This window comes from Furipterus horrens, unplaced genomic scaffold (genome assembly GCF_987537825.1).
Source record: "Furipterus horrens unplaced genomic scaffold, mFurHor1.1.pri manual_scaffold_1, whole genome shotgun sequence".
Lineage (NCBI taxonomy): Eukaryota > Metazoa > Chordata > Mammalia > Chiroptera > Furipteridae > Furipterus > Furipterus horrens.
In genome coordinates, this window is record NW_028327171.1 from 46,381,945 (window position 1) to 46,407,156 (window position 25,212).

General features: G+C 38.1%; 1 protein-coding gene across 1 annotated transcript in view; it reads left to right on the top strand.

Moving 5' to 3' along the window:
- Nucleotides 1-16,308, top strand: part of SENP2 (SUMO specific peptidase 2) — a 31,501-nt gene extending 15,193 nt beyond the window's left edge. The window contains exons 7-17 of the mRNA XM_090275097.1: nucleotides 176-279; nucleotides 1,666-1,760; nucleotides 2,304-2,355; nucleotides 3,007-3,070; nucleotides 5,400-5,576; nucleotides 7,371-7,502; nucleotides 8,596-8,799; nucleotides 9,348-9,427; nucleotides 11,923-12,007; nucleotides 13,816-13,911; nucleotides 15,299-16,308. Of these exons, the coding sequence (XP_090131223.1) occupies nucleotides 176-279; nucleotides 1,666-1,760; nucleotides 2,304-2,355; nucleotides 3,007-3,070; nucleotides 5,400-5,576; nucleotides 7,371-7,502; nucleotides 8,596-8,799; nucleotides 9,348-9,427; nucleotides 11,923-12,007; nucleotides 13,816-13,911; nucleotides 15,299-15,361 (1,152 nt within the window). The 3' untranslated portion in view covers nucleotides 15,362-16,308. The remainder of the gene's footprint in view (nucleotides 1-175; nucleotides 280-1,665; nucleotides 1,761-2,303; nucleotides 2,356-3,006; nucleotides 3,071-5,399; nucleotides 5,577-7,370; nucleotides 7,503-8,595; nucleotides 8,800-9,347; nucleotides 9,428-11,922; nucleotides 12,008-13,815; nucleotides 13,912-15,298) is intronic.
- The last annotated feature ends 8,904 nt before the right edge of the window (nucleotides 16,309-25,212 follow it).

The following is a 25,212-nucleotide window of genomic DNA, read 5'->3' on the forward strand; positions in this document are numbered from 1 at the left end:
CTGGTCTAAAGGAATAGCCCTACCTAGCTCCAGACTATTGATTCAGTTTTTCAAAGAAATTTAAAAAGCACTGGTTGACAAATGAAACACATCTATGACCTATTAAGTCTTTGCTTATGATTTAATTATATGTTTAATGTGCTAGAAGTTGTCAAACATGCTTTCTTTTATTTAGGGTGTTCAGAAAGAGGAAAGAGAGAAGTACCGAAGGTTATTGGAACGACTCAAAGAAGGTGTTCATGGAAACCCTGTTCCTCCTGTAATGTCAACTCATCATAGGTAAAGATGAGCTAACAAGATAGTGCTTTACCAGACATCTTTTTTCTTATTTTTTGGAGAGGGAATTGGTAGAAAGGGTTTTGTGGAAAAAGATTAACGTTGAGAGAACTAGCCCTGTAATTTGAACAAATTGTATCTAGTAATGGGTTATATAGAACAGTGCTTATACAAAATATAAGTTTCTATTGGCTTTATAATTCTTGGATCAAGTGTACTGTCACTTGAAACTCTAATAGAGAAAAGTGAAATCACCTGTTGAAATCAGGAAGCAGAGAGTTTTTTCAGCCTCCCCAACACATATTTCCCACAATCTCTCCCTGTCTTTCTCTTCTGCTCTCCTGCTTGCTCCCTCCTTCTTCCCTTCCTCCCCCCTTTCCTATATACACGTAAGTTCCTGAGGCATCTTAGTCGGTGCATCTTAGCACAGTTGGAAACCCTTCTCTTTAGAGATAAGATTAAAGCCATCGAGCTCATAAGAAGTTTTTCTTATAAGACCCCTTGTTAATGAAATACTCTTAATGATTTGAGCAAATAGATTAGAATGGCAGAAGGGGTTGATGTCTGGCCTTATATTCATTTGTAAAAAGGGGACAAAAAATATGTGAGTTCAGGATTAAGGTACACTTGATTATTCTAGCAAGTGAGAATACACAGAGTGGTGTCCCAGAAATTATATAACAGCAAGTGGAAGGTGAGAAAGTCACAAGACTGTGTAGCTTGTTGAGTGCAGAAACAACAAAGGAATATTTGTCTGGGAATTTTAATTTTGGTTGTGAACTTTAAAATTTTTAATTATCTTAGAGAAGGTAATTAAAGTCAGATTGTTAGTATTTTTTCCATTTTGAATAGCCACTGTTGAAAGCAGCAAGCAGTATGCTTCATGAACTATTGGTTTTGTCACGTCAACCTATTTTGCTTTTTACATTCCTGCTTTTAATGTGTTGTTGTAGGATCCATTTCAGTGTATTGTGTAAAAATTTCCATCTTTTAACCCGAGTTTTATCACATGAGATTTTTCAGTCAAGGTGTTGCTGGGGATCGAGAACATGCAGTTTTACAAATAGAACAACTGGAGGTTAGTAACTTGGCTGAAATATTAGAATCAGGATGAGATTCCTTTTATCCTAGTCCCCGTTGGCACTGTGTTGCATCCTCTCATAATTTTTTTGAAAATATTTTATCTTTATTTTTAGAGAGAGGGGAAAGGAAGGAGACAAACATCGGCACCTAACCAACTGAGCCACACTGGTCAGGGTGCATCCTTTCGTAATTCGATGATTCAGGATAATTAGTAACTCCTGTTTGGAGAAACTTGTCAGAGATAATGAGTATTTATGGTAGATTTTTCTTTTGTATCTGAGCGTCTTTGCTTTTTCTGTTTCTAAGTTCTCAAAGATGTCACATGGATACATTAAAGACCAAAGGCCGGGGGGAAGAGCAAAGTTATGGAGTCAGAACAACTCAGTTTATTCCAAAACAATGTAAGTTTCCAGATTTTTCCCTACCTTAATGTACTGAACTTAGTTCATGAGCATATGAAATTGAAAAATTACATACTTGTGAAAGATGGTATACCAACATTAAAACTTGATCAGATCCCAGGGCATTGACTAGTTTATACAGTACCAATAGTTTAACACAAAAGTTATTTCAAGATGAAGCAGATTTATAAAATACCTCTTGATAATTATTCCTAATTTCTGTATGTAAGCCTAAAATTAATTTCTTTATATTTCTTATATTAATTTCCTTGTATTTATCCACTTGCTGTCCACTAAATGACACTAAATGGTAGCTTACCAAATGAGCAGTTATCAATCAGTTTACAGTAAAGATTATATTTAAAGAGGAAAGCAGTTGACGCATTTTTAAGCATCTTGATTTGTAAGGAGGCTAGTGTTTGGAATTTATTCTAACATTTCAGTGTAAGTCAGTTTCTTGATACTTTGGAGACTAAGTTGAAATTCGAGCTATATATTGATTAATAAAGAAGAGACTTTATTTTTTCTTTACTATCCTCACAGATAGAGTTGTCGAAACAAGGGGACCTCTCTGTCCAATAAGGAGTGAAAAGAGGTACATGGTTCAGTTTATTCTAAGTTTTCTCTTGACTTTATTTTCTTAATAAGCTATCTGTATTTATGAGTAACTATGTCTAAGAAATTATGAACGCTCCTCAACTCTGGTAGTTGGTCAGCATATATGGGTACATATGTAGCTTTTGTGTCAGATGCCCACCCTAATTTGGGAGGATGCCTTTGATTCCTAGGCATTGGGGATTGGGAAATACAGGTGCCATTTAGAAAAGTGTGGGTGTGGTGGGCATCTCTGGTATGTGAACAGGGAAGGCAGTTCTGCATGCCTTGGGATTTGGGACAATAGTTCATTTATAGCATAGTTTGGTAAAGCATGGCCCATGGGCCAAATCTGGTCCATCTACCTGTTTTTTGTAACTAAAGTTTTATTGGAACATGGTCATGCTCATTCATTTGCTTACTGTTTATGGTTGCTTTTAAACTCTAATAGAAGTTGAAAAGATGTGACAAACCACAAGACTTGCATACTATCTGATCTTTTTTGGAAAATGTTTGCTGACCCTTGGTTTAGAGGACTATATTAGTTTTTTTTTTTTTTCTTGTAAATTATTACATCTTATTTCTAAAACTAGTCTAACATGTACCAGGTTAAAATCATCCAGTCAGTCTGTAATCTCTTTTTTTTCCTCAGGTGTTCAAAGGGGAAAATTTTGGATACAGAGAAGACAATTGGAATCAGACTTGAAAATGAAAGTGTAAGTAGAAGCCCTAGTTAAATTTTATATCCTTTTACTCTTTCTTCCAAGTTATTATTAATATTTTGGTGTCCATGAAAAATAAGAAAGATGATATATTAATTTGATTTCTAATTCTATTTTCTTTGAAAAAGCAGGCATTAAAAATATACAACTTGAGCTGCCTTCTGAGTTGCTGGATTTTTATCTCTGTGTTGTAGCCACCGTTGTAAGAAAGATCAGTTTGCCTCCATCTCAGCCCTTATGTATGCTGCCTGGCTTCTTTTACAGAATGTTTTAAAACCATATATCTCTAGGAGAGATATATACCCAGGATTTTATTTTTAGAGTTGAGATTTTAGATTTACTTGAAAATAATATCAATCTTATGCTTAATTAGGTTTTTTTCTAATTAGTAAGTATTAGAATAAAAAGTGTTCCAGCCCTGACTGCTATAGCTTAGTGGGTTGGGCATTGTCCCACAAATCAAAAGGCTGCCAGTGAGGGCACATACCTGGGTTGCGTGCTATGTCCCTGGTTGAGGGTGTGTGAGGGGCAACCAATCGGTGTTCATCTCCCTCTCTTTTCCCCTCCCTTCCCTTCTCTCTAAAAATAAATAAATAAAATGTTAAAAAAAGAAGTGTTCCCATGGTTTCCATAGTAATACCAACATTTTTAATAATAATGGAGTATTCAAAAGAAATATATTCCTAAATTAAAAGCAAACTTGCAGTTTTAGATTATTTCACATCTTAGATAAATACAAATATGAAAGTGCAGAGAGCTGCTTTGTGTTAAGTACCGTATCAGTTTGATCAAATTTCTCTTCTTCCATTGATTTCTTCATAAGAATTAGTCTTGAAGGTAAGTCATAGTCTTAAGCCATGGTCTTAGGTCATAAGTCTTAGAACATTACTTTCTCTGATTTTCCCATTTCCAGTGATTCAGAGTAAAGCTCTTTGTGTTTAATTATCATTTATTACCTGTGGAACAAAAATTGAAAGAAGAGTGGGGGAACTGAGCCTGAAAGAGCATGGATGGGGTGGTGGTGGTAGAGGTAATGGTTATAATAATTTGTTACCTGGCTGAATACTACATCCTGCTTCTACCCCTGCTGAACCCGAAGGCTTTACTCTGTGACCATAGAAAGGGCCAGCAGCTAGCCATTGGTTTCCTGGGACTGGTATACTGGCAGGTAGCTAGAGTGAAGAGAATTGGCTAAGTGTATGGAGAGTGTGGTTCTTGTCCAAAGCTCTACTTATTTTGTATTTGTTTGTTTGTTCATCCATTTATTTATTTATTTAGATATATGATATATCAATTTTATTTATTTAATGGTATTTATTAATTTAAATTTTTTTCTAAAATTTTTATTCATTTATTTTTAGAAGAGGGGAAGGAAGGGAGGAAGAGGGAGGGAAACATCAATGTGTGGTTGCCTCTCACACGCCCCCAACCTGGGACCTGGCCTGCAGCCCAGGCATGTGCCCTGACTAGGAATCGAACCAGCAACCCTTTGGTTTGCAGACTGGTGTTTAATCTACTGAGCCACACCAGCCAGAGCTACTAATTTTTTAAATTGTTGTTCTATTACAGTTGTCCCATTTTTCCCCCATTGCTCTCGCCTATCCTGCCCATCCCCCTCTCCCACAGTCAGTCCCTGCCCTATTGTCCGTGTCCATGGGTCATTTATACTAGTTCCTTGACTAGCCCTTTCCCTTTTCTTCCCTTCTCCCTCTCCCCAGAGCTCTATTTCTAATTTCCTAATTAAATTCAGTATTAAGGGTTACATAGGATCATGATAAAGAAGGAGCTTATCAAAGTTTCTAGAATACTAGCAGAATTCTATTTGTTGACCTCAATAGTGATTACATTGGTGTTAATTTTGTAATTTATATTTTGTGCATTTTTCTATAATTTATAATTACTTAAAAGACGAAATAGAATAAGTTTTCTTAGTATAGGGATAGTAGTAGTTTATTCTGAATGAATTTATTCTGAATGATGGGATTTGGGTTACAATTTTTGCTGTTTTAAAACTTAAAAATTTTTTTAACTATATTTTTAAAAATTCAGATAAGAGAACTGAAAATACTTTTCTTCTTTACCTTCAGGGGAAATGATGTGTGTTGTGTTTCATGGTTTTATAATCGAGGTGTCCTGTGAGTCTTACGTTTTCAACATTTTTTGGTCTCTTGCAGGAACAAATATGCTAAATCTACTCATATGAGGATTTGCTAATTCTCTATTCTTTCAAGATAATGTCACTGTTGTATATTTTATGTGTTATGTATATTTATATGTACAAGTATTAAGCAAGTCAATAGAATGTAGAAACTTTTTTGATCAGAGGAGGGGACACCAGCTGGAACCTGACCTATCCGAAGAAGTGTCAGCCCGACTCCGACTGGGCGGTGGAAGCAATGGCTTATTCAGGAGGAAAATGTCATTACTTGAGACAAAAGAAAAAAACTGCTCAAGCAAAGAGAGGGACAAAAAAACAGAAGATCTTCTTGAACTTACAGAGGTATTGTTTCTTATGTGGATCAGAATAAGAGACATGTTTTTAAATAACCTCAATTATTCAAGACTTGAGTGACTGTTTTGAAGAGTTTCTCCAAGCTAGGGATAAACATATGAGAAAAATCAGGCCTAAGGGCTATTCAGCCACTGGCTACAGTGATTATTATGATCTGTGAAGGTGGCCTAAGGAATCAGATTAATGTTTAACAAATGTGGATAGACATCATTGTCACATATCTTGGAATATAATGAATTCTTTGTAGAGTCTTTTTCTAATCTTAAAATATTTTGGGTTACATAGTATGGGTTTGGCATGAGGAATGAGTTCATTGTAGTTTAAAGTGATTATGGTTTACTAAAATTCTCCTTTCACTGATAATTACATTTGAAAATAGTAAAAATTTACAGAAAACAAGAAAATGAAGGCAGTGAAAAACTTTTATTTTAAAGGTGAGCCCATATCTTGGCTCCTTCTTCATTGTTGTCTTAGTAGGTAGTAGTTAGTCTTGTTCAGTGAATCTCTCTCTCTCTCTCTCTCTCTCTCTCTCTCTCTCTCTCTCTCTCTCTCTCTCTCTCTCTTCTAAGACTTTATTTATTTATTTTTAGAGAGAGGGGAAAGGAGGAGAAAGAGTGGTTGTATATTAAATGTGCCCCAATCAGTACCAGCTGCAACCCAGACAGGTGCCCTGACCAAGAATCATACCAGTAACCATTTGCTTTGTGGGCTGATGCTCACCCAACTGAACCATGCAAGTCAAGGCTGTCTCTTTTTTTTTTTTTTTAATTGATTTGAGAGGGGGTGGGGGACATCAATTTGTTGTTCCAGTTATTTATGCATTCATTGGTTGATTCTTACATGTGCCCTAACTGGAGATCGAACCCACAACCCTGGCACACTGGGAGAACACTCTAACCAATTGGATTACCTGGCCAGGGCCAGTGAATATCTCTTGAGCACGAGTTATATATTGGGCATGCAGGTGGAGAGAGAAAGCCATAACATTACAAAATTGTGTGCAGTTGGGGGAAGCAATATTAACATTTGGCTGAAATAATTTCTATTGGGTTTATAGATTCAGTCTAGTAGCTTAAATATGCATTTATCTTTATAATTCTTTATATGAAGCCATCTATTCAGTAAGGACTCAGTTGTTGGATTGCTGCCTAGTTTTCCAATTACTGCCAGTTAGCTTACTCTCCTCATGTTCAAAATGGATAGTATAATCTCTTAGGTGTCATAATTTCATTACTTTGATGTTTTAAATAAAAGTTTAGGAGAGAAATAAGGAAAGTATTAAGATACTTTTAATAAAGTACTGTGAAAGGACCAAAGGCTAGTAAGATACACACTCCTGGGTTCAAGTTTTGGCTCTGCCTTTTAATAATTTATGACTGAACATGTAACCTAAATTCTCTGAGTGTTAATTTCTTCTATAAAATGGTGATATTTTTGCAACAAGCAGGGATTAATGATGTGCTTCAGGCACCTTGTACCATGTTTGGTTTATAGTGCTTAATAAATGTTAGCGCGATAATTGAGACTATACCTTAAATATAAATATTATTACCAAATTATTATTTTCAGAAGCTAATAATTTAAAATTTTTTAATAATCCTTAGACTGTCTTGTAGTATAAGTTTAAATCTTTTCATACTTTAATTTAGTAGATCTTTGACAGTGTATTTTTCTCAAGGGTCAAGTATTACAGAGATGAAATTGGCTTTTTTCAGTCTCAGACTTTCAGTGTCTGATAGTGGTTTTATATTAAAGTAGCAACCTCTGGACTTTCTAATTCAGGACATGGAAAAGGAAATCAGTAATGCATTAGGTCATGGTCCACAGGATGAGATCCTAAGTAGTGCTTTCAAACTGCGAATCACTCGAGGAGATATCCAGACCTTGAAGAACTATCACTGGCTCAATGATGAAGTAAGTTGTCTCCTCCCTCCCCCTGCCAATCCCCACCTCTGTAACATCATTACACTTAACCATTGACTGTCCATAACCAAAGTGATACTTAACCGTAAGGGTTTGGTAAAGCAGCTTTTGTTTTATCTAATAACAAAACATCTTGAACCTTAGATGATTAATTCTGATTATTTGCTGTCTTTAATTAGCATTGTTTCCCTCTTCTGCATCTGTGCTTCATTTCTTCCACCACTTCATTTACTAATCTGCAGTGGCATTTTTATACACTCTGGGTGCAGTTGATGAATGGAAGAAAGCAGCAATTTGTTTTAGACAAATTCTCATAGGAGCTGTTTTATTTTTTTAAATAAAGGGATATATTGATGACTATATGTGTACTTTATGTCTTTTTGTTTATTTCATTTGAGTGAAAACTGCAAAAATTTGCCTAATTATAATTTTGTATCCTTACATATTTAGCTAAAGCTAGCTTTTAGTTCTCACCAATTTTCCAGTTGGTCCTTTACCCAACTGCTCAGTCCCTGCATTTTCTTTCTTTGCCTTCATACTGCTCCTCCCATGACCAGGGCCATATTAAACACATACTTGTAAAACTAGTATCTAAGTGGAATACATTTATTACATAAATTTTAGAAAATACAGGAAAAGTGGAAGAATATAATTGTTCAAAAGTGCTACCACTAAAAAATTAATAAAATATTAATATTTTGGTATATTTCCTTCCAGTTGATATTTTTTAATTGATATATAATTTATATATAGTAAAATTTACTTCCAGTTACTGTTTCTGCATATTTTTTGTGTGGTATAGTTACATACACCTTTTCATTATCGCAAACTTCCTCCTTGAGTTCCTTCCCTTGACTCTTACTAATATCTCTCAACAGTACAATTTCATTCCTTCTTAATCCCTCCCACTTTGTACTGATCATTTTTATTTTCCATCTTATACCAGAGTCCTTTTATTCCCTTCTCTAGTACCTTTCCTTCCTTAGGCTTCTTATCGTCTAAGAGTCCTAATTCAGTTAGGTTAGAGATTTAGTTTTGATCATATACTTGCCATGTTCCAATGTTTACTCTCTTGGTATTACAGGTCATTAATTTTTACATGAATCTTCTGGTGGAAAGAAATAAAAAACAAGGCTATCCAGTACTTCATGCATTCAGTACTTTCTTCTATCCCAAATTAAAGTCTGGGGGTTACCAAGCAGTGAAAAGATGGACCAAAGGGGTCAGTCTCTTTGAACAGGACCTAATTCTGGTGCCTATTCATCGGAAGGTACATTGGAGCCTGGTGGTGAGTTGAGAGGGTTAATTGTTGGAGTTTTGATAATTACCATTTTCTTAAATAACAAAGGCTACCCTATTCTGTCCACTGAAAGTCCATACTATGGATTAAAGGCATACTCCATAGAGTCCCTTAGTTCTTGAGTTGAATAACTTGGAAAGATAGAAGAGAGTTGATGTAGTTGAGTACCTTTCATTTTTAACAGTAAAGAGATTTAGTACAAATGGGTTATTTTAAAGTTTTGTTTACAAGAGAGTACAGGTTAGTTGTAGAAAAATAAAGGTATAAAAGGAAAAAAGAAATCTCATTACTCTGAGAGGACCACTAATGTTTTGGGGATTGAGCTTCTAAGACTTTCTGTAGAAATGGAGGTATATGAGTATACATTTTATAGAAATGAAGCCCATATTATCTCTGGTGTTTTATAAAAAATTTGTCTTAGAAATCCATCATGTTGGTACATGTATTGATTTTTTTTTAAGATGCTTTTTCCTTCTTAGATATAAAATCTCAGTCCTGTTGTAATTCTTTCTGGATGTTGCATTTTTCCATTATAGGTGATAGACCTAAGAAAAAAATGTCTTAAATATCTGGATTCTATGGGACAAAAGGGCAACAGGATCTGTGAGATTCTCCTGTAAGTAAAGGTTACACAACTTCACTGTTAGCTCATTGTGCCCTTCTTAGGTGGTCTGCCTTCTGTCTAACCCTAGTAGTCTAGTGTGTAGTGAAGACTGTCTCCCAGTTGTTCAGGACTTGACTTGAATCTGTCGTTTTGTTTAAAAATAACCCAATAACTGATCTTAACTGAGAAGTCTTATTTAGTAGCTTCATTGAAAGCAAGTTTGTCATGTGTTATAAGGTAAAATATGTCTTGTTAGAATCCTGTCATTTGAATTAGCTTTCTTTGGAGTTGATACATTATTCTGAATGTTCTAAAGAACTGTTAGCTGGGAAATATTATTCCTCTGAATTCTTAAACCCACTCATGTCTCTGTGCTTTCCATGATAGTTGGGTTCATCTCTTAGAACCCAGAGGTAATTTTTAAATTAAATTATATGGTTTGTAGGCAACTATTTCAAATAATAATTACTAGAAATCTGGCTTCGAAGCATAGTTAGGTAAAATGGTGACATGAATTTCACAGTGGGGAAGCAAATCCGTAAGACAAGTCTGTTTTGAAACTGCTGTTTACTGGAAGCAAATGCAGGTTCCTGTTTTTAATTTTAGTAAGGATACTAAGATACTAAGATACTAATTTTAGTAAGGATACTAGGATACTTCAGTAAGGAACTTATTAAATGAATGATAAGAAGAAAAGTTAATAATTAGTTCAATTATTTATCTTTCAGTAATGTTTTAATTATTGTTTTTCTTCATGGGTGTTTATCTTGAATAAAAATTATAGAGAAATTTTTTTAAATCCTAAGTTACACCAAATTGTTTATAAAGTAGTGATGTACAAACCTATGTGTGCACATATACATATATTATCACATACATAGAAATGTTCTCATTGGAATACTATAGCAAACTTGTATACTGCTTATAACAGGATATTAAAAAAAACATACTTTTATGATATTCATATTTCTGAATTAAAAAAAAATAATTTATTTATTTTTAGAGAGAGGGGGAAGGGAGGGAGAATGAGAGGGAGAGAAACTTCAAGATGCAAGAGAAACATCTATTCATTGCCTCTTGCATGCCCCCAGCCAGGGACCTGGCCCACAACCCAGGCATGTGCCCTGACAGAGAATCGAACTGGTGACCTTTCAGTCTGTGAAATGATGCCCAACACAATGAGCCACATCAGGCAGGGCTTGAATATATTTTAAAGTATGAAGAGCTCAACTCCTGTGGGTATCTGAAGCCCACTCCCTTTTTCTGATAACCCCATTCCAGCTTTTCTCAACTTTAAAAAATATTACTACTTCCCTACTGCACCCCCACCTCCCAAGAAAAATTTAATTTCTCCATTACAAGAGAAAATAATATTAAGGAATAAGACCTTTTATTTGTTAGGTTGAGTATTAGAGAGCTACAGGCCATGGGAATACCTGATTTTTCCCTTCTGAGATCCAGTTTTCACCCCCTTGGGGGTGATATTGCTGCTCCCATTGAAAGTGCATGCCTTCTTATAAAGCTAGTTTACCTTCTCTGGAGGTTAGGATGAGCACCGACAGGTCTGGGTTAAATTTGAACCCCCCCTTGAGATTTGTGTGAAATTAATCACCCGATACTTAAGTATATGTCTCCTAAAAATAAGGAAATTATCTTAAGTAACCACAATGCCAATATCAAACTTAAGAAAATTAGCAATCAGTAATATGTAATATATGGTTCATGTTCTGATTTTTTTTTTTTTTTATCCAGGAAGCCAATCAGGGTTCATGCATGTGTTTTATGTCTTTTAATTTAGAATAGTCTTCTTGCCTTTCTTTGTTTATCTATTTTTCTTTTTAAATTATGAATGGGTCTTGCGTTTTTTATTTATTCATTTATTTTTAGAGAGAGGGGAAGGGAGGGAGAAGGAGAGAAACATCAATGTGTGGTTTGCCTTTTGTGCACCCTCAACCAGGGACCTGGCCTGCAACCCAGGCATGTGCCCTGATCAGGAATCTAACCAGTGACCCTTTGGTTCTCAGGTCAGTGCCCACTCCACTGAGCTACCAGCCAAGGCTCTTTGTTTTTTGTGGTAATGGCTTTTTCTTTTTTAAGAGTCCAATCAATCAGTTGTCTTGTTTTCTATCTGTTTCTAAGTGAGAAAAAAAATCTTAAAATGAAGTTCTTTTTTTAATAGAACAAAATATATATTTTTAAATTGTATATACAGGAGTGGAGTAGAGAAATAGAGGAATACACAGCAAACTATTAATTTTAATGAATTCTGGGGTGATTATAATGCGATCTTTTACATTTTACATATATATGTTTTAATTTTTTTTAAAGCATGTATAGTTTTTATAAGCAAAAAGAAAAAAAACCAAACCCAAAATTAAAAATTAAAACCAAAACTAATGGAGATGAATTCAAGAATGGCATGTTAAACATCACAGAGTTTTTTGTAATTATAATATCTTCACAGGGATTCATCAATGTATTCTTTCTTTGTTGTTTTATTTTTGTAGTCAGTATTTACAGGATGAAAGTAAGACCAAAAGAAATACTGATCTCAATCTTTTAGAATGGACACACTACAGCATGAAGCCACATGTAAGTGATGACCATCTGTATTTCAAATACTTTGTTGCATCTACTGTCAGGGGCATATTACTTAGATTTTACTTCCTTTCTTCTTCCCCTCACACACACATCGTTAGGCATGCATTCTTCTGAAGTGTATTTACATCTTAAGAAGGATCCACTTCTCAGTCTTTTAACCAAGATTTTTGCTTCTTAGCCTTTATATTCTTGCTTGAATGGTAAATGTTAAAAAACTCAGTAAGTTCATGTCAGCTACTTTTCTTGGTTGGCCCTAATGAAAATTTGAAATTCTTGTTCGAAACTTATCTGGGGGCAGGGGAGAAAAAAAACTTATCTGGAAATGCTATTTGTGACTGCTTTGGATCTTGCCAGATTGGAATCTCATTCAGGGTTGAAAAATGTGTATTTTTTGAGTCCTAACGGCTTCTTCTTCTTCTTTTTTTTAAAATAGATTTTATTTATTTACTTTTAGAGAGAAGGGAAGGGAGGGAGAAAGAAACATCAATGTTTGGTTGCCTCTTGCGCACCCCCAACTGGGGACCTGACCTGCAACCCAGGCATGTGCCCTGACTGGGAATCGAACCAGTGACCCTTTGGTTTGCAGGCCGGCGCTCAGTCCACTGAGCCAAACCAGCCAGGGCCTAATGGATTCTTTTTTAAAGTAAGCTACATGAATTCAGTTTTAGCCCTAACCTGTGTCTGTAACCAAAAGCATTTTTATTTCTACGTGGAATAATTAGATAAGCTTTGAAAATTTCTTGTGAGAACAAGGATATAAGAAGAGTCTGTTAGGCCCTGATCAGTGTGGCTCAGTTGGTTTGACATCATCCCACAAAGCAAAGGGTTGCTGGTTTGATTCCCAGTCAGGGTATGTGCCTGGATTTCAGAGTGCGAGAGGCAGCCAATTGGTGTTTCTCTCCCCTTCATTCTCCCTCCCTTCCCCTCTCTCTCTAAAAATACATAATCCCTGGCTGGTGTGGCTCAGTGGTTGAATGCTGGCCTGTGGACCAGGCAGTTGCCAGTTCAATTCCCGTTCATGGCACAGGCCTGGATTGCAGGCCGGTCCCCAGTTGGGGGTGTGCAATCAGTGTTCCTTGCACACATTGTTGTTTCTTTCCCTCTCTTTCTCCCTTCCTCCTCTCTCTAAAAGTAAATAAAATATTTTTATAAAGGAAAAAAAAACACCCAAATTCTCTGTATTTTTATCTTGGCACCTATAGTTCTCACCCATCTGTAAGAGATGCTGGCCTTGGGACAAAAGCGAGAAGTACCTAGCATATGTGTGGGTGTATGTGCGTTTTCCAGCAGTGGCATCAGACACTCTTACACTCTTACTACCTTGTGCTTATGATAACTGAGAGCCAGAGTGTGTAAGCAGCTGGCCCAGATCAGTGCACTGAGCCTGGGGAATGTGTGGATTTGGAATCTGCTGATTTTGGCTTTTGATACCTTTTGCCTCAAGACAGACTGAGCAATCAAGGCAAGATTTTCTAATTGGTTAAAGCCTATCAAGAGGCTTTTTAATCTTTCTCCTGCTTGTAGCTGTAGGGGTCCGAAGCAGTAGTCTTATTGTTCTGGCTAGGGAAGAGACGTTCAGCTGTTCTCTTTCCTTCTGTAAAACATTTTCTGTGGGGTCACATGCTCCATGTCATGGTTGGATTTTTAATGCCACATAAAGACTAATTGTGTTTGTTTAATAGCACATTTAACATTTACATTATAATATTGTTGATCCACAGTAATATTTAGAAAAAGTCAGAGGAGTTTGTATTTGATGAAATTTTACCTCTTCTTCCCTTCTTTTTTTGTAATTTCAGGAGATTCCTCAACAGTTGAATGGGAGTGATTGTGGAATGTTTACTTGTAAATATGCAGATTATATGTCTAGGGACAAACCTATCACATTTACTCAGGTGAGTGAAGACCGTCCTCATCCAGTTACTTAAACAAGATAAGCTTAGAGCAGGTTACCAGTGCCTGGCACATATTAAGATCTTAATAATGGAAGCTGTGTTGTTACTGCTGTAAACCTTGGCTGTAGCCATACTCTTGCTGGTATGGGGTTTGTCACTGCATCTGCTCCCAGGTTTATCCTACCTAGTCTTGCATAACTGTTGGGTCAGTTTCTCTTTCAGCTCCAGTGTACACTGGTTTGTCTGTTACCAATATCTTTAGCTGAAGGAGGCCTATCAGAATATGTAACAGCAAGGGGAGATGAGGTTTCGTGAGAACTTAAACCATCTTAAGACAAAGATGTGACTATGAATAGTACTGCTTTCCCCTTCTGTTCTAGTTATGTTGGGAACTCTTGAGAATTTATATTTGTAATAGGGGATTCTCAACATTTTTTACAAGAAAAGATCTCATTTTGATAGATGTTGTCTACCAAGCTGTACCTGTCGCATAATAGGACTGATACCCCCATTCCAAGCTTTGGGGCAACATGATATAACTAGGGCTCCCATGCTGAATTAATACAATTCCAGTCTGAAATAAGGGCACTCATTATTGCTTAGTTCAGAATAAAGGTACAGTTTTTAACAACATGTTTTGAGCTATTTAAAGTGCACAAATCCATGTACGAAGACTTTTTAGGTCCCTCCAGGTAAGAAATCACTTTATAGTAAAGTACTATATCCAGCTATTTTTAATGAGACACCAGGACAACCTCAAGGGTGCAAACTTCTGATTGCATCAAAAAGAGGACTAGTTGAATTACACGTGATTTTAGATTTATCTTGTATATTGATGCTTTAAAAATTGCCACATGTAGTGATTATCAGTTAAAGCAGAATAACATATTAAGCAAAACATTTCATTCTTTGATGCTTCTAAATAAGTTATTTTTTCTGAACCTAATGACATGGGATTTTAAGGGGAGAAGTGGCTATTTAAACAGTATTGTCAATGTACAACATTTCATAGAGCAGAAAGAAATTTATGGATTTGTTTTTACTTTTCTTATAAAAAAGCAGAATATGTTAATTTTAAGTAGAAAAGTTACCTATTGTCCCATTTTTGGTACATTTTTTTTGTTATGAGGTTGTTGGACTCTATTATATAATTCTCTACCCTGCTTTGAATTTCCTTAACATGTAAAAATACTAGTTATACTATAATAAACATTACAAACCTCATTTTTTATGGCTTCCTAAGTCTGTACCAGGATGTAAAAAATGAAAAAGTCAGCACTTACGTAAAGGACATGAGCAGCCTACTTTATTTATATGACTGCACCTTAAGGTTGTTGATGCGGTGCAAGTAAGTGTAACGGATGTGTTGTTGGTGGGTTCTTTGCAGCACCAGATGCCTCTGTTCCGGAAGAAGATGGTGTGGGAAATCCTTCATCAGCAGTTGCTGTGAGAATGCCCCACCCAGTCCCTTAGCCACTGGTGGTTTTTCACAGAGGGACATTTTCATATACCTCATGCATTGTGGGTTAAAAAGTCCCTGCATCACCTGTGCTGTCACAGGTCCAGAGCTGTCAGACGAGCATGAAGACCCTTGCACCCTGGCACCCTGACTTGGTGTGTGGAGGGCTGCTTGCAACCTGATTGAAAGGCTGTGCCTGCTCAGAGCCCCGGACTGTTCAGCCCACACAGGAACAAACGCTAATTAATACTTTTAGTTTGAAGATTTTTTCCCGTGAATGTGTAAAGTGCAGGATTTATTCTATGAGTTGTTTTTTTCTGTATTTGTTCACGTGTATTCATTCGCTCACCCATTTGCAAATATAATGGGCAGTGGCTGTTTCTGCTGCTCTTTTACAGCTAACTCTGAAATACTTGTTTGAACTATTTATTTCTGAAAAGAAAATTAAGCTGCCACTCCATGCTGAAGAGGTGGGGAACTCCGTGGGGGAGGAAGAAAGGAAGTAAGTGTTAATTAACTTCTCTAACGCTGGAGCCATAACTGCCAACTTGAAGCTGGAGGTCTTTTTTTTTTTTTTTGAGGCTTGAAAATGCCAGGAGAAGTGCCGTGTGTAGGGCCCTGATTGCCTTTCAGAGGAAGCCTGAGACACAGCATTGGCACTGTGCCATGGAAAAGTGGGACTGTGGTCAAGGAACTCTGGCTATCCAGACACCTTCAGAAGAGTGTCACGGTCATCTAAAAAGACTTTTCTTTCTGGAAATGAGGTGACTGCTATTCTTGAAACTGGATTTGAAGTAACTGTAAAACCCTAAATTTTCATTTTCATCCCAGGTCTGGCTGTATATAAACCTCAGAATTGTAAGGGCTGGCCTGAGCTGTTTATTTCAAAAGATGCAATTGAATTTAAAGCTATTTTTCCTCCAAGTTTTTTTTTTTTTCTATACAGAATGCTAAAATTAAGTTTTGTACTCATTAGGATTTACATTCCCTGCATTCCACCCCTACTGAAATTTGTGGAAGACAATTTAGTACTTGGCTCTGAGGTTACCAGTTATACAATAATCTATTTTGCATATGAAAGTTTGTATTTAACTTTTTTGTTAATTAAAAACTTTACAGTGGTTATGCATTTTTAATTTCAGAAAGTTTAGAGTTCATCAGAACATATTTTGCAAGATCTAGTGCCTAGTGTTGCTTTTCCAATGTAATAAAAGGTTGCCTGGCAAGAACCCGCAAAGTATATGCTGAAATGATTTCTGACCCTTCCCCTAACTAAGCTCCCAACCTTGTCCTGGGACACAAAAGCAAGAGATAAAACTGGAAAAACTGGGCACAAGTTAGTTATGAATCAACATGGCTGCCATCCGGAGGGCCCCAGGCTGCAGGCCAAAGGCCAGCTCTCCCTGAGACATGTACGGGTCTTGGTGTGGGACCTGGGGCCTGTGATGCGGATGGAAACTGCTGTGCCCGTTTGATGGCCAAACCAGAGGACGTGTGCTTAGGTGATGATTCAAGAATGAGCCGGTTGTGCTACATCTCCCGCAAGCTTAGGCTGCACGGAGAGCCCTTCCTGCAGCTTCTGTTCCGTTTCCAAGGCTGCTGGAGTGGGGCCAGCAAGTGAGTACCGGGATCAGGCAGCCAAAAGAATTTACTGGTCAGCAGTTATGCTAAAAACCTGGTTCCCACTGGGCACTCACTGGTTTCACCTGAGAATGTAGTACCTTGGTTAACGTTTGTTCCATGTGGGGTAAATTTTGTCAGGAATGGCAGTTTGTATCCTGTCCATATGAGTGAAGCTGGGGGTTAATGTATTTGTATTACATTACAAGCATTTGAGGGGCTTCATAGGGCAGCTTACACTGAGCCTTCCCTTACTGTGTACTCTTCAGAGTAGCTCTTTTTTTTTCTCGTTTAAAAAAATTGTATAGTTCAATTACAGGTGACCCAAGTTTTTCCCCACTGCTCACCCCTGCCCTGCCCACCCCAGGATAGCTCTTAATAATCTCCCAGGACAAAATGAAATTGATAAGAACAGAGAGCTAAGTTAGAAATGGCATCCTACTTAATTCCTGAACTGATTTAGGTCATGCTTCCTTAGGCACTCCCTTGTGTCTTGGGGTAGAGAAACTTGTCAATAATAGAATTTTTATATCTAAACAGTGTATAAGAAAAGTAGTCCAGTGATTAAAAAAAAACAAAACCCAGCTATTAATTTTATCAACATTATATAGCAATATATAGCAATATTGAAATCACGAAAAGTAAAGCCACTGAGACATCTTATAAATATTATTAGTAGTTTGGGGGGGTCTGCAAAAAGGTGGAGTGAACCATTGGTTTTGTTTTGTTTTGTTTTAGTAGGCAATCTAAAAATTGATTAAAATGGAAAAAAGAAACCATTGGTGAGCAAATGTCTTTCTCATGTTTGACCTTGTTGTACCAGAGTCGGGATGTGGGTGGGAGGGAAACAGACTCGGGGCATGTGGAAGATGCTCTGGAGAGCCCTGTATTCTACCTCAGGTACCCCAGGCTGTTAGAACTTCTGCTCTTTCCTCCTCTGAAACCCGAGGCACAGCATGGGGACTGCCCTGTCAAATGGTGGGTGTCCGCCTGCATGGTGAGGAGTTGCCTGTGGCTGGGACCAAGGTGTGGGTGTGGGAGAATGTGTCCTTGAGATAAACTGAAGCTGTGATACAAATAAATAAACAAGGTAGAGAAATTTAAGTAATAACCTTAGTACGTAGTTCAGCTACATTGTTTAAACTGGCTTTTGTGAACTAATTGGCAATCTAATTTCTTCTATGATAGTTTCTTTGAGAAAATCTCTGAGGACTCAGTAAACATTTGGTACTTGTTTGTAATTAGGAGATCTCGCCCACTGTGTTGCTCTAGTATTTTTCTTTAAATTTACCTAATATATACAAGTAAAGGGTTTGGATGTTTGAAATAGGTGTAGATTTTATCTACTTATCAATAAATTCATCTCTTTAATTCAGTGGCTTTCTTTTTTTAATTGCGACAGTAATAAATGTATTTCATATTGTGACCAATACAGACATGCATATAATGTGATTATATATAGACACAGGTTTTTTTTTAAAGATCTTATTTATTTTTCAAGAGAGGGGTGGGAGGAAGGGAGAAAAAGAGGGAGAGAAACATCAATGTGTGGTTGCTTCTCACACACCCCCAGCTGGGGACATGGCCTGTAATCCAGGCATGTGCCCAGACTGGGACTCAAACCAGCGACCTTCTGGTTCTCAGGCAGGAACTCAGTCTATTAAGCCACACCAGCCAGGGCAAAACACAAGTTTTACAAAAGCATTGCTTATTCTTACTACCCTCTGAATTTTATTTTTATTTTTATTTTTTAATGTGCATTATGACCACCAAGTTGATTTCTAAACCCACTAGTGGATGGAAATCCACAGTTTGAACAACACTGCTCTACATGAACTGACAGTAAGATACAAATTATATGTAAAACTATGAAGCTTGAGACTACAAAGATATGATAAATATGGGGCTGTTTTGATATGATTCAATCAAAGAAAACTGGGCAGAAGCTCAGCAGAAATGTGTAGTATAAATACTTATTCTTCAGGGACTTACACTGGCATTTCCTAAAATGTTAAGTAAAAGTCCTATTATTTCTATGTAGGATGTAAAACAAAGGGTTCTGTGACCCAGTGAATATGTGTACCATGTGATGTGTAGCAAACATAATGAATTAATGTCTTAATCTAGCATTTCAGAAAACTTGGACAGTGAGTCAACACCTGTGGAAATGTTATATGGAGACACTTTGGAAAATGTCAGAAGCAACACAGAGTTCTCGAAAACATTTACTTCAACTATATACTGGGGAGAATCCTCCCCTACCCCATCCCCAAGCACACATACTGCCTCAAGATCATATGGTGATCCTAATGTCTGGTTTCCACTTACATTTTCTTTAACTGTATCTGTAATAGGTATTCATAGTAGAAAAATAAACTGCTAAAAGGTAAAGAGGAATTTTGCAAACTCATCACCCAGAGTTAATAACTAATGCTTAACGTTTTGGTATAAATCCTGGTGATATATATACTTTTAAGATTTTATGTATTTATTTTAAGAGGAGAAAGGAGGGAGAAAGGGAGAGAAACACTGATGTTCAAGAGAAACATCACTTGGTTGCCTCTTGCGTGCCCTAACCGGGACCTGGCCTGCATGTGCCCTGACTGGGAATCGAACTGCAGCCTTCTGCTTTGCAGAATGATGCCCAATACACTGAGCCACAGCAGTCAGGGCTAAATCCTGCTCTTTGATATATATCCCTCTATGTGTGTGTGAATAAGTGTGTGTGTGTTGTGTCTTTTCGTGCATGTATATATTTTTATTGATATGGACTGATACAATATATGTGGTTATATAACCCTTTCCACTTTCTCTTGACCATGTTTTCATGTCAATAAATATTGATATTTTAATCACAGTGTTGTGTTCCAGCATGTGGCTGTAACATGATTCATTTAATTTAGTATTGTTGGACATACTGTCCTGCACAATGTTTGGGTTATTCTCTTAGAAGTTCTTAGAATTAAAATGTCTGAGTTAAAGTTATGTACAGCAAAAGAAGAAATCGGGAAAAAATCACTCATTGGTACTTTGACTTATTTCTTATGGCACAGGATGATTATTTGTAATCTCCATTGATTTAAATTTTATAAGACATACGTAACCATCACCCTCTTTCAGCAGTTATTAAATGTAGCTCATTTTTTTCTTAATCTTTATGTACTTAATGATTTTAGAGACAGGAAGGGAGACAACACCAATTTTGTTGTTCCACTTATGCATTCAGTGGTTGATTCTTGTATGTGCCCTTACCGGGGCTTTGAACCCACAATCTTGGCATATCAGGGTCGATACTCCAACCAACTGAGCTACCTGGCAAGGGCTAAATGTGGCTTTTTTTTTTTTTTTTTTTTTTTAAGATGTTATTTATTTTTGGAGAATGGAAAGGAGGGCGAAAAAGGGAAAGACATTAAGAGATGTGTTTGTGGAGGGTTTTTGGTTTGTTTTTTGTTTCTGGCTTTTGGGTTTTTTGTTTCTTGGGTTGTTTTGTTTTTTAACTAAAAGAGCCTAGGCAATGAGACTAAGGAAGCAGAGACTGGAGTGATGCTACCACAAGCCAAAGAAATCTGGAGTCACCAAAGTTGAAAGAGCCTTCAGAGGGTACATGGTCCTGCTGACACCTTGATTTTAGACTTCTACTTCCATAACAGTAAGAGAATACATTTCTGTTGATTTAATCCATCCAATTTGTGGTAATTACAGCAATCTCAGGAAACTAATACAAGATCCAAGTAAAATGTACAAATTGCCTTTTCGTTGCCCCGATCACTAGAGGTTATTCGAGGCAAATAGGAATATTCTTATTTGTTGGCTACATCCGAGAAATAAGGCAGTGCCTTAAAATGCAGTACTGGAAACAAACTAAGTGCTTTGGATCCATGACCAATCACTGCTTTTACAAGAGAATACAGGGAGCATTGAGGTTAAGCTAGAATATAAATATATATTTTGAGTTTTTCTCTTTGTGCCGGCTGTTTCTGAGAGAGATTAAGAACACTCATGGCTTCTAGGAAGGCAGTAACTATGTGGTTGATGTGAGAATAGAAAGTTAACCTGTATGTGGGATAAGTCTTAAATTTTAACTCATCAGTCCCTTAAGATGAGGAATGTTGAGGGGAAAGAAGAGGCAGCAGCAACAACTGACAGTAAACATCAGGAATTTGCTACCTGTGTTACTAGACATTAGCAGTAGCGGGCCAAAGAAATCTCCATTAGGTCCCAAGACTGAGATTTGGGTGCATGTATAATTTAAGATAGTCTAATACAGCTGTGGGCTTCTATTGCCCTGGGATGTACTCAAATCCTTATAAAATCTCTTACCTACTCAGTCACTGATTCAGATCCCAAGTTGAAGTCAGGTGATCTATTTTCCCTGCTTCCCTTAGAAGTCCAGTGTGCTCTCCCACCATTGCCCCCTGTCCTGTCAAAATGCCTTCTTCCTATCTAGGGCTAATCATTTTTATTTCCTTTGGTTCTTTGTTGAAATCCCTCCAAACTTCTACTGATTCTCCTTTTTCTCATGTTTGTAAGTTCTCCCTCTATGCTGAAACATTCTAACCTGCAGCCAGCCTCTCTCATCCTTCCTTTCCAGAGTTCCACGTTGGAGGAACCAGCATCTTGAGAGAAATTAACCAGGACAGAGGGATAGTCAGGCCCACTCTCCACATCTAGTGAGATGTTAGCAAATTCAAAACCCCCATGGGTCATGGGTTTTTAAGGGTTCTATCCAAGGGAGCAGGGAGGGACATTTTGGGTCGTGTAGGCTAATGAATTTCAAAACCATTGTTATTGCCCAAGTCTCCATTTAGCACCTCTCCTTATATTTTGTGTAAGTCATGCTCAATGCTCATGTGGCCCTCAGGAAGCTCCAAAGTGCTTGAACTCAAGTGCTAAATGACCCAGCACCTGGGGTCTCAAAAATGGGTTGTGAGCCCTAACTGGGGTGGCTCGATTGGTTGTCGTTCGGCAAAGCAAACGGACACTGGTTTGATTCCCGGTCAGGGCACATACCTGGGCTGTGAGTTCTGTCCCTGGTCCTCATCAATGTTTCTTTCCCTCTTTCTCCTTCCCTTCCCCTCTCTAAAAATAAATAATATCACTTTTTTCTCTTTTTAAAGAAAGAAAAGGGTTGTGAGAACATCTTTGCTGAGGAACTAGGCCAGCTGGTCTTGCTCCCGTCTTCTGCCTCTCTGCGCGGCTTCCCAGCACTGCTGCAACCCTGGGGACTAGATGCTTTTTACCACAGTGGATCAGGCATTGTTAGCACTTCCTTACCTGTCTTTCTCTCATATATTCAGAGACAAGTATTTTGAAAATGGGCAGTTTAGGAGCTAGAGTTTAAACCTCAGATTTTGCCACCTGGGATAAAGGCCAAGGAAGGAAACCTGAGCAGCAGAGAGCCAAGAGGGTGCATTTTTGGAGGTTTCTGTCCTTTCTCCTACCCTGATTCCATCTTGACAGATTCATTACCAAGCTGTTAAGCCTACATTTGAAGCCCTTCCTTTAAAGATGTGCTGTTTCTCTGGCTGTTCATCTGACATGCACAACTCAACCCACGGAACAGTTTTCAGTAATAACCGTGTTTGTTAGGACCCCCATGGCTTCTCTCGGGCCATCAGCCTATGGTTTGTTTCTCCTGAGGGCAGTGGGCTTGAGTCTGTTTAACAGAGGAGATGGAGCCATCGGTACTTGGCTTTCTAATGATCACATGAAGGGGTAGTATGTTCCTGCCCACATTCATGCTAATCACAGCAGTGAGACGAACAGCTGGCATTTACACACCAGAAAACTTTTAAAAGTAAAATGAGCATCACAGAAACTGAAAATAATGGGAAAACCAGGCGTAGGGATGGGGCGTAGGTAAGGAACAAATTTTACGTGATTTAGGAGCCCTCAGTTTGTCAGAAGCAGGAGGTGGCTGCTGTGGAAGCCATTAGTTCACCTCCAGCTGTCCCTGCTGGGCTATGAACGGTCACCTCTGAAAGCCCAACTGACCACCACTGATAGTCAAGACCCAGCTCTTCATTCCTAAGATTGCTTGGATTTTTAGTAGCCATCTCTGCTAGACCCCACCGATCTATGAACACAGGGCTCCTAAAGGGAGCAGGACCATTCTCCTCCAACCTTTTCAGGCCTGGAATACTTTCAGTTGGGCTTCTGGGGAGGAGTGAAGTACCTCTTCCCTTGAATGGCCAGGCATATTGTCCTCCCCCTTTCTTTCATGAAGATTAACTCTTTCCCTGGCCAGGCTTAAAGTTCATCAACAATAGGGGCTGGTCTTACCTAGCTTGCTATGCAGCCAATTCATCCCTCTGGTTTCTGTGGTTCTCAAATTTGAGCATAAATGGAAGTCGCCTGGAGGGCTTGCTGAAACAAACTGCTGGGCCCCACCCCCAGAATTTGACTCAAGGTGGACCCAAAGAATCTGCGTTTCTAAAAAGTTCGCAGGTGATAATGATGCTACCTGTCTGGGGACCACACTTAGCTTCTCCCAAAGACCCCCGAGGAAAAGCTACCTCCTCACTGCCCATGTCCGCAAGGCCCCTCAGAGCTGAACTCTGCTGGCACTTTGGGGTGGGCAATGCTTGTTAAAATAAGACACCATGACACCAGGATCTTGTTAGCTGGATATATTTCTTTTTTTTTTTTTTCTTTGTTTTTGTTTTTGTCACAGAACACTGTTTGCAGTAGAGGAAACGGGCATTGCAGTCTGGTGGTAAAACGGCTTGTTCACATAAACCAGTACATGTTCATCCTTTAGCACAAAAAGCCCTAATGGCGCGTACCCTATTGAAATTCAGGACATCTCCAACATTTTCTCTCTCTGTTTTTCCTTGTCATCTTTTCTTTTAATAAACATTTTCAAGGTTTGTCCAAAAGGCCATGTAGGTTCTTGGCTAGCGGAATACAATCAGAACAGCTGTTGCACACTTGGACTGTCACCTTCTCCGGGCTGGCAGCGGATATCTTATTTTTTTTCTCCAACTCATTTTTATTAAAAAAATAAAAAAATGCTCCAACTATCAGTTTTACAAAATCTCTAAGGGAAACACAAGAGCAAGGTGCTGAGGTAAAAAACACCTGAGGTAGCTTTTTTTGTGTGTTTTTCTCGTTAAAAAAATCTGTAAATTTAACGCCCTGGGCCAACGACCTCATGTAAATTGCTATTTTCTTCCACATTTTTTTTTTAAAGAAAGAAATCATTTTGCTGAAAATTGATGGCTTATACACCAAAATGTAAAAAGACAAAATATATTCTTCCCTTGGCGGAATTTCTTTGTTTGGTTTGTTTGACGGGTTCCTGGTTTCCTCTTCCAAAATGCTAGGACAAGTACCATTGACTCTTGTTTTTTTGAGTAACCAAGTGTTAAGTTGAGGCTGGTTTGTGTGTTTCGCTTTTGTTCCTTTTGTGTGATGTGATACTCAGAGCACTGCTTTGCCTGGGGGGTGGGGTGCATAGAGAGTGGAACTGAGGCAGAGGGATGTGGGGATTAAAAAGAATGCGCATGGAGAAGAAGAGGGGCAGGGAGAAAGGATAGGGGAAAGAGAAACAGAGAGACAGAGAATTATATAGCAGTATGCAAAAACCAGTTTAAAACCTGTGAAGCAAAGAGAAATGGCCGTGTGAGCTAGACAGGGATGAAGAGAGACAGTTTCCTCTTCAGAGAGACGGTATCCCTTTTGTTGACATACACAGGTGATCCAGAACTGCTGTGAGTGTCCTTTTGACGAGATGGCCCTCTTGGGTGAATTTTGTGTGGGTGGCCTCGAAGCTCCTTACTAACCCATCAGACCTCCCAAAAGAAGGACTTCACTCTTTAAAGTCTAGAAAAGCCTGTTTTCTCTTTAAAAAGAAAAAGGAAATTAATACTTGATTAAAAATTGGAGTTAGTTGAGTTATCTGATATATTATTTCTAAAATATATTAACGCTGCAGGCACCCTGTGTAACCCACAGGCCACATAGCTTAACATCTTTCCCCTTCTAATATGTACACACATGTACAGAGACAATTTTCCACAAAAAAAAGAAAAGGGTGTGAATTTTCCTTTGCTTTGAACACATTCACCTATGTTAGTTCAACTAAAAGGGATAGCGTGGTGGGTTAAGGAGAGATCCGAGTGGATGGTGGGGTGGATGGCTGGGAAGCCTGCAGAGGCCCTGGCGGGCAGCGGGAGGCTGGGCGGGGACCCCCGGCCTCCCACCGCCCTCCCGGTCCAGCC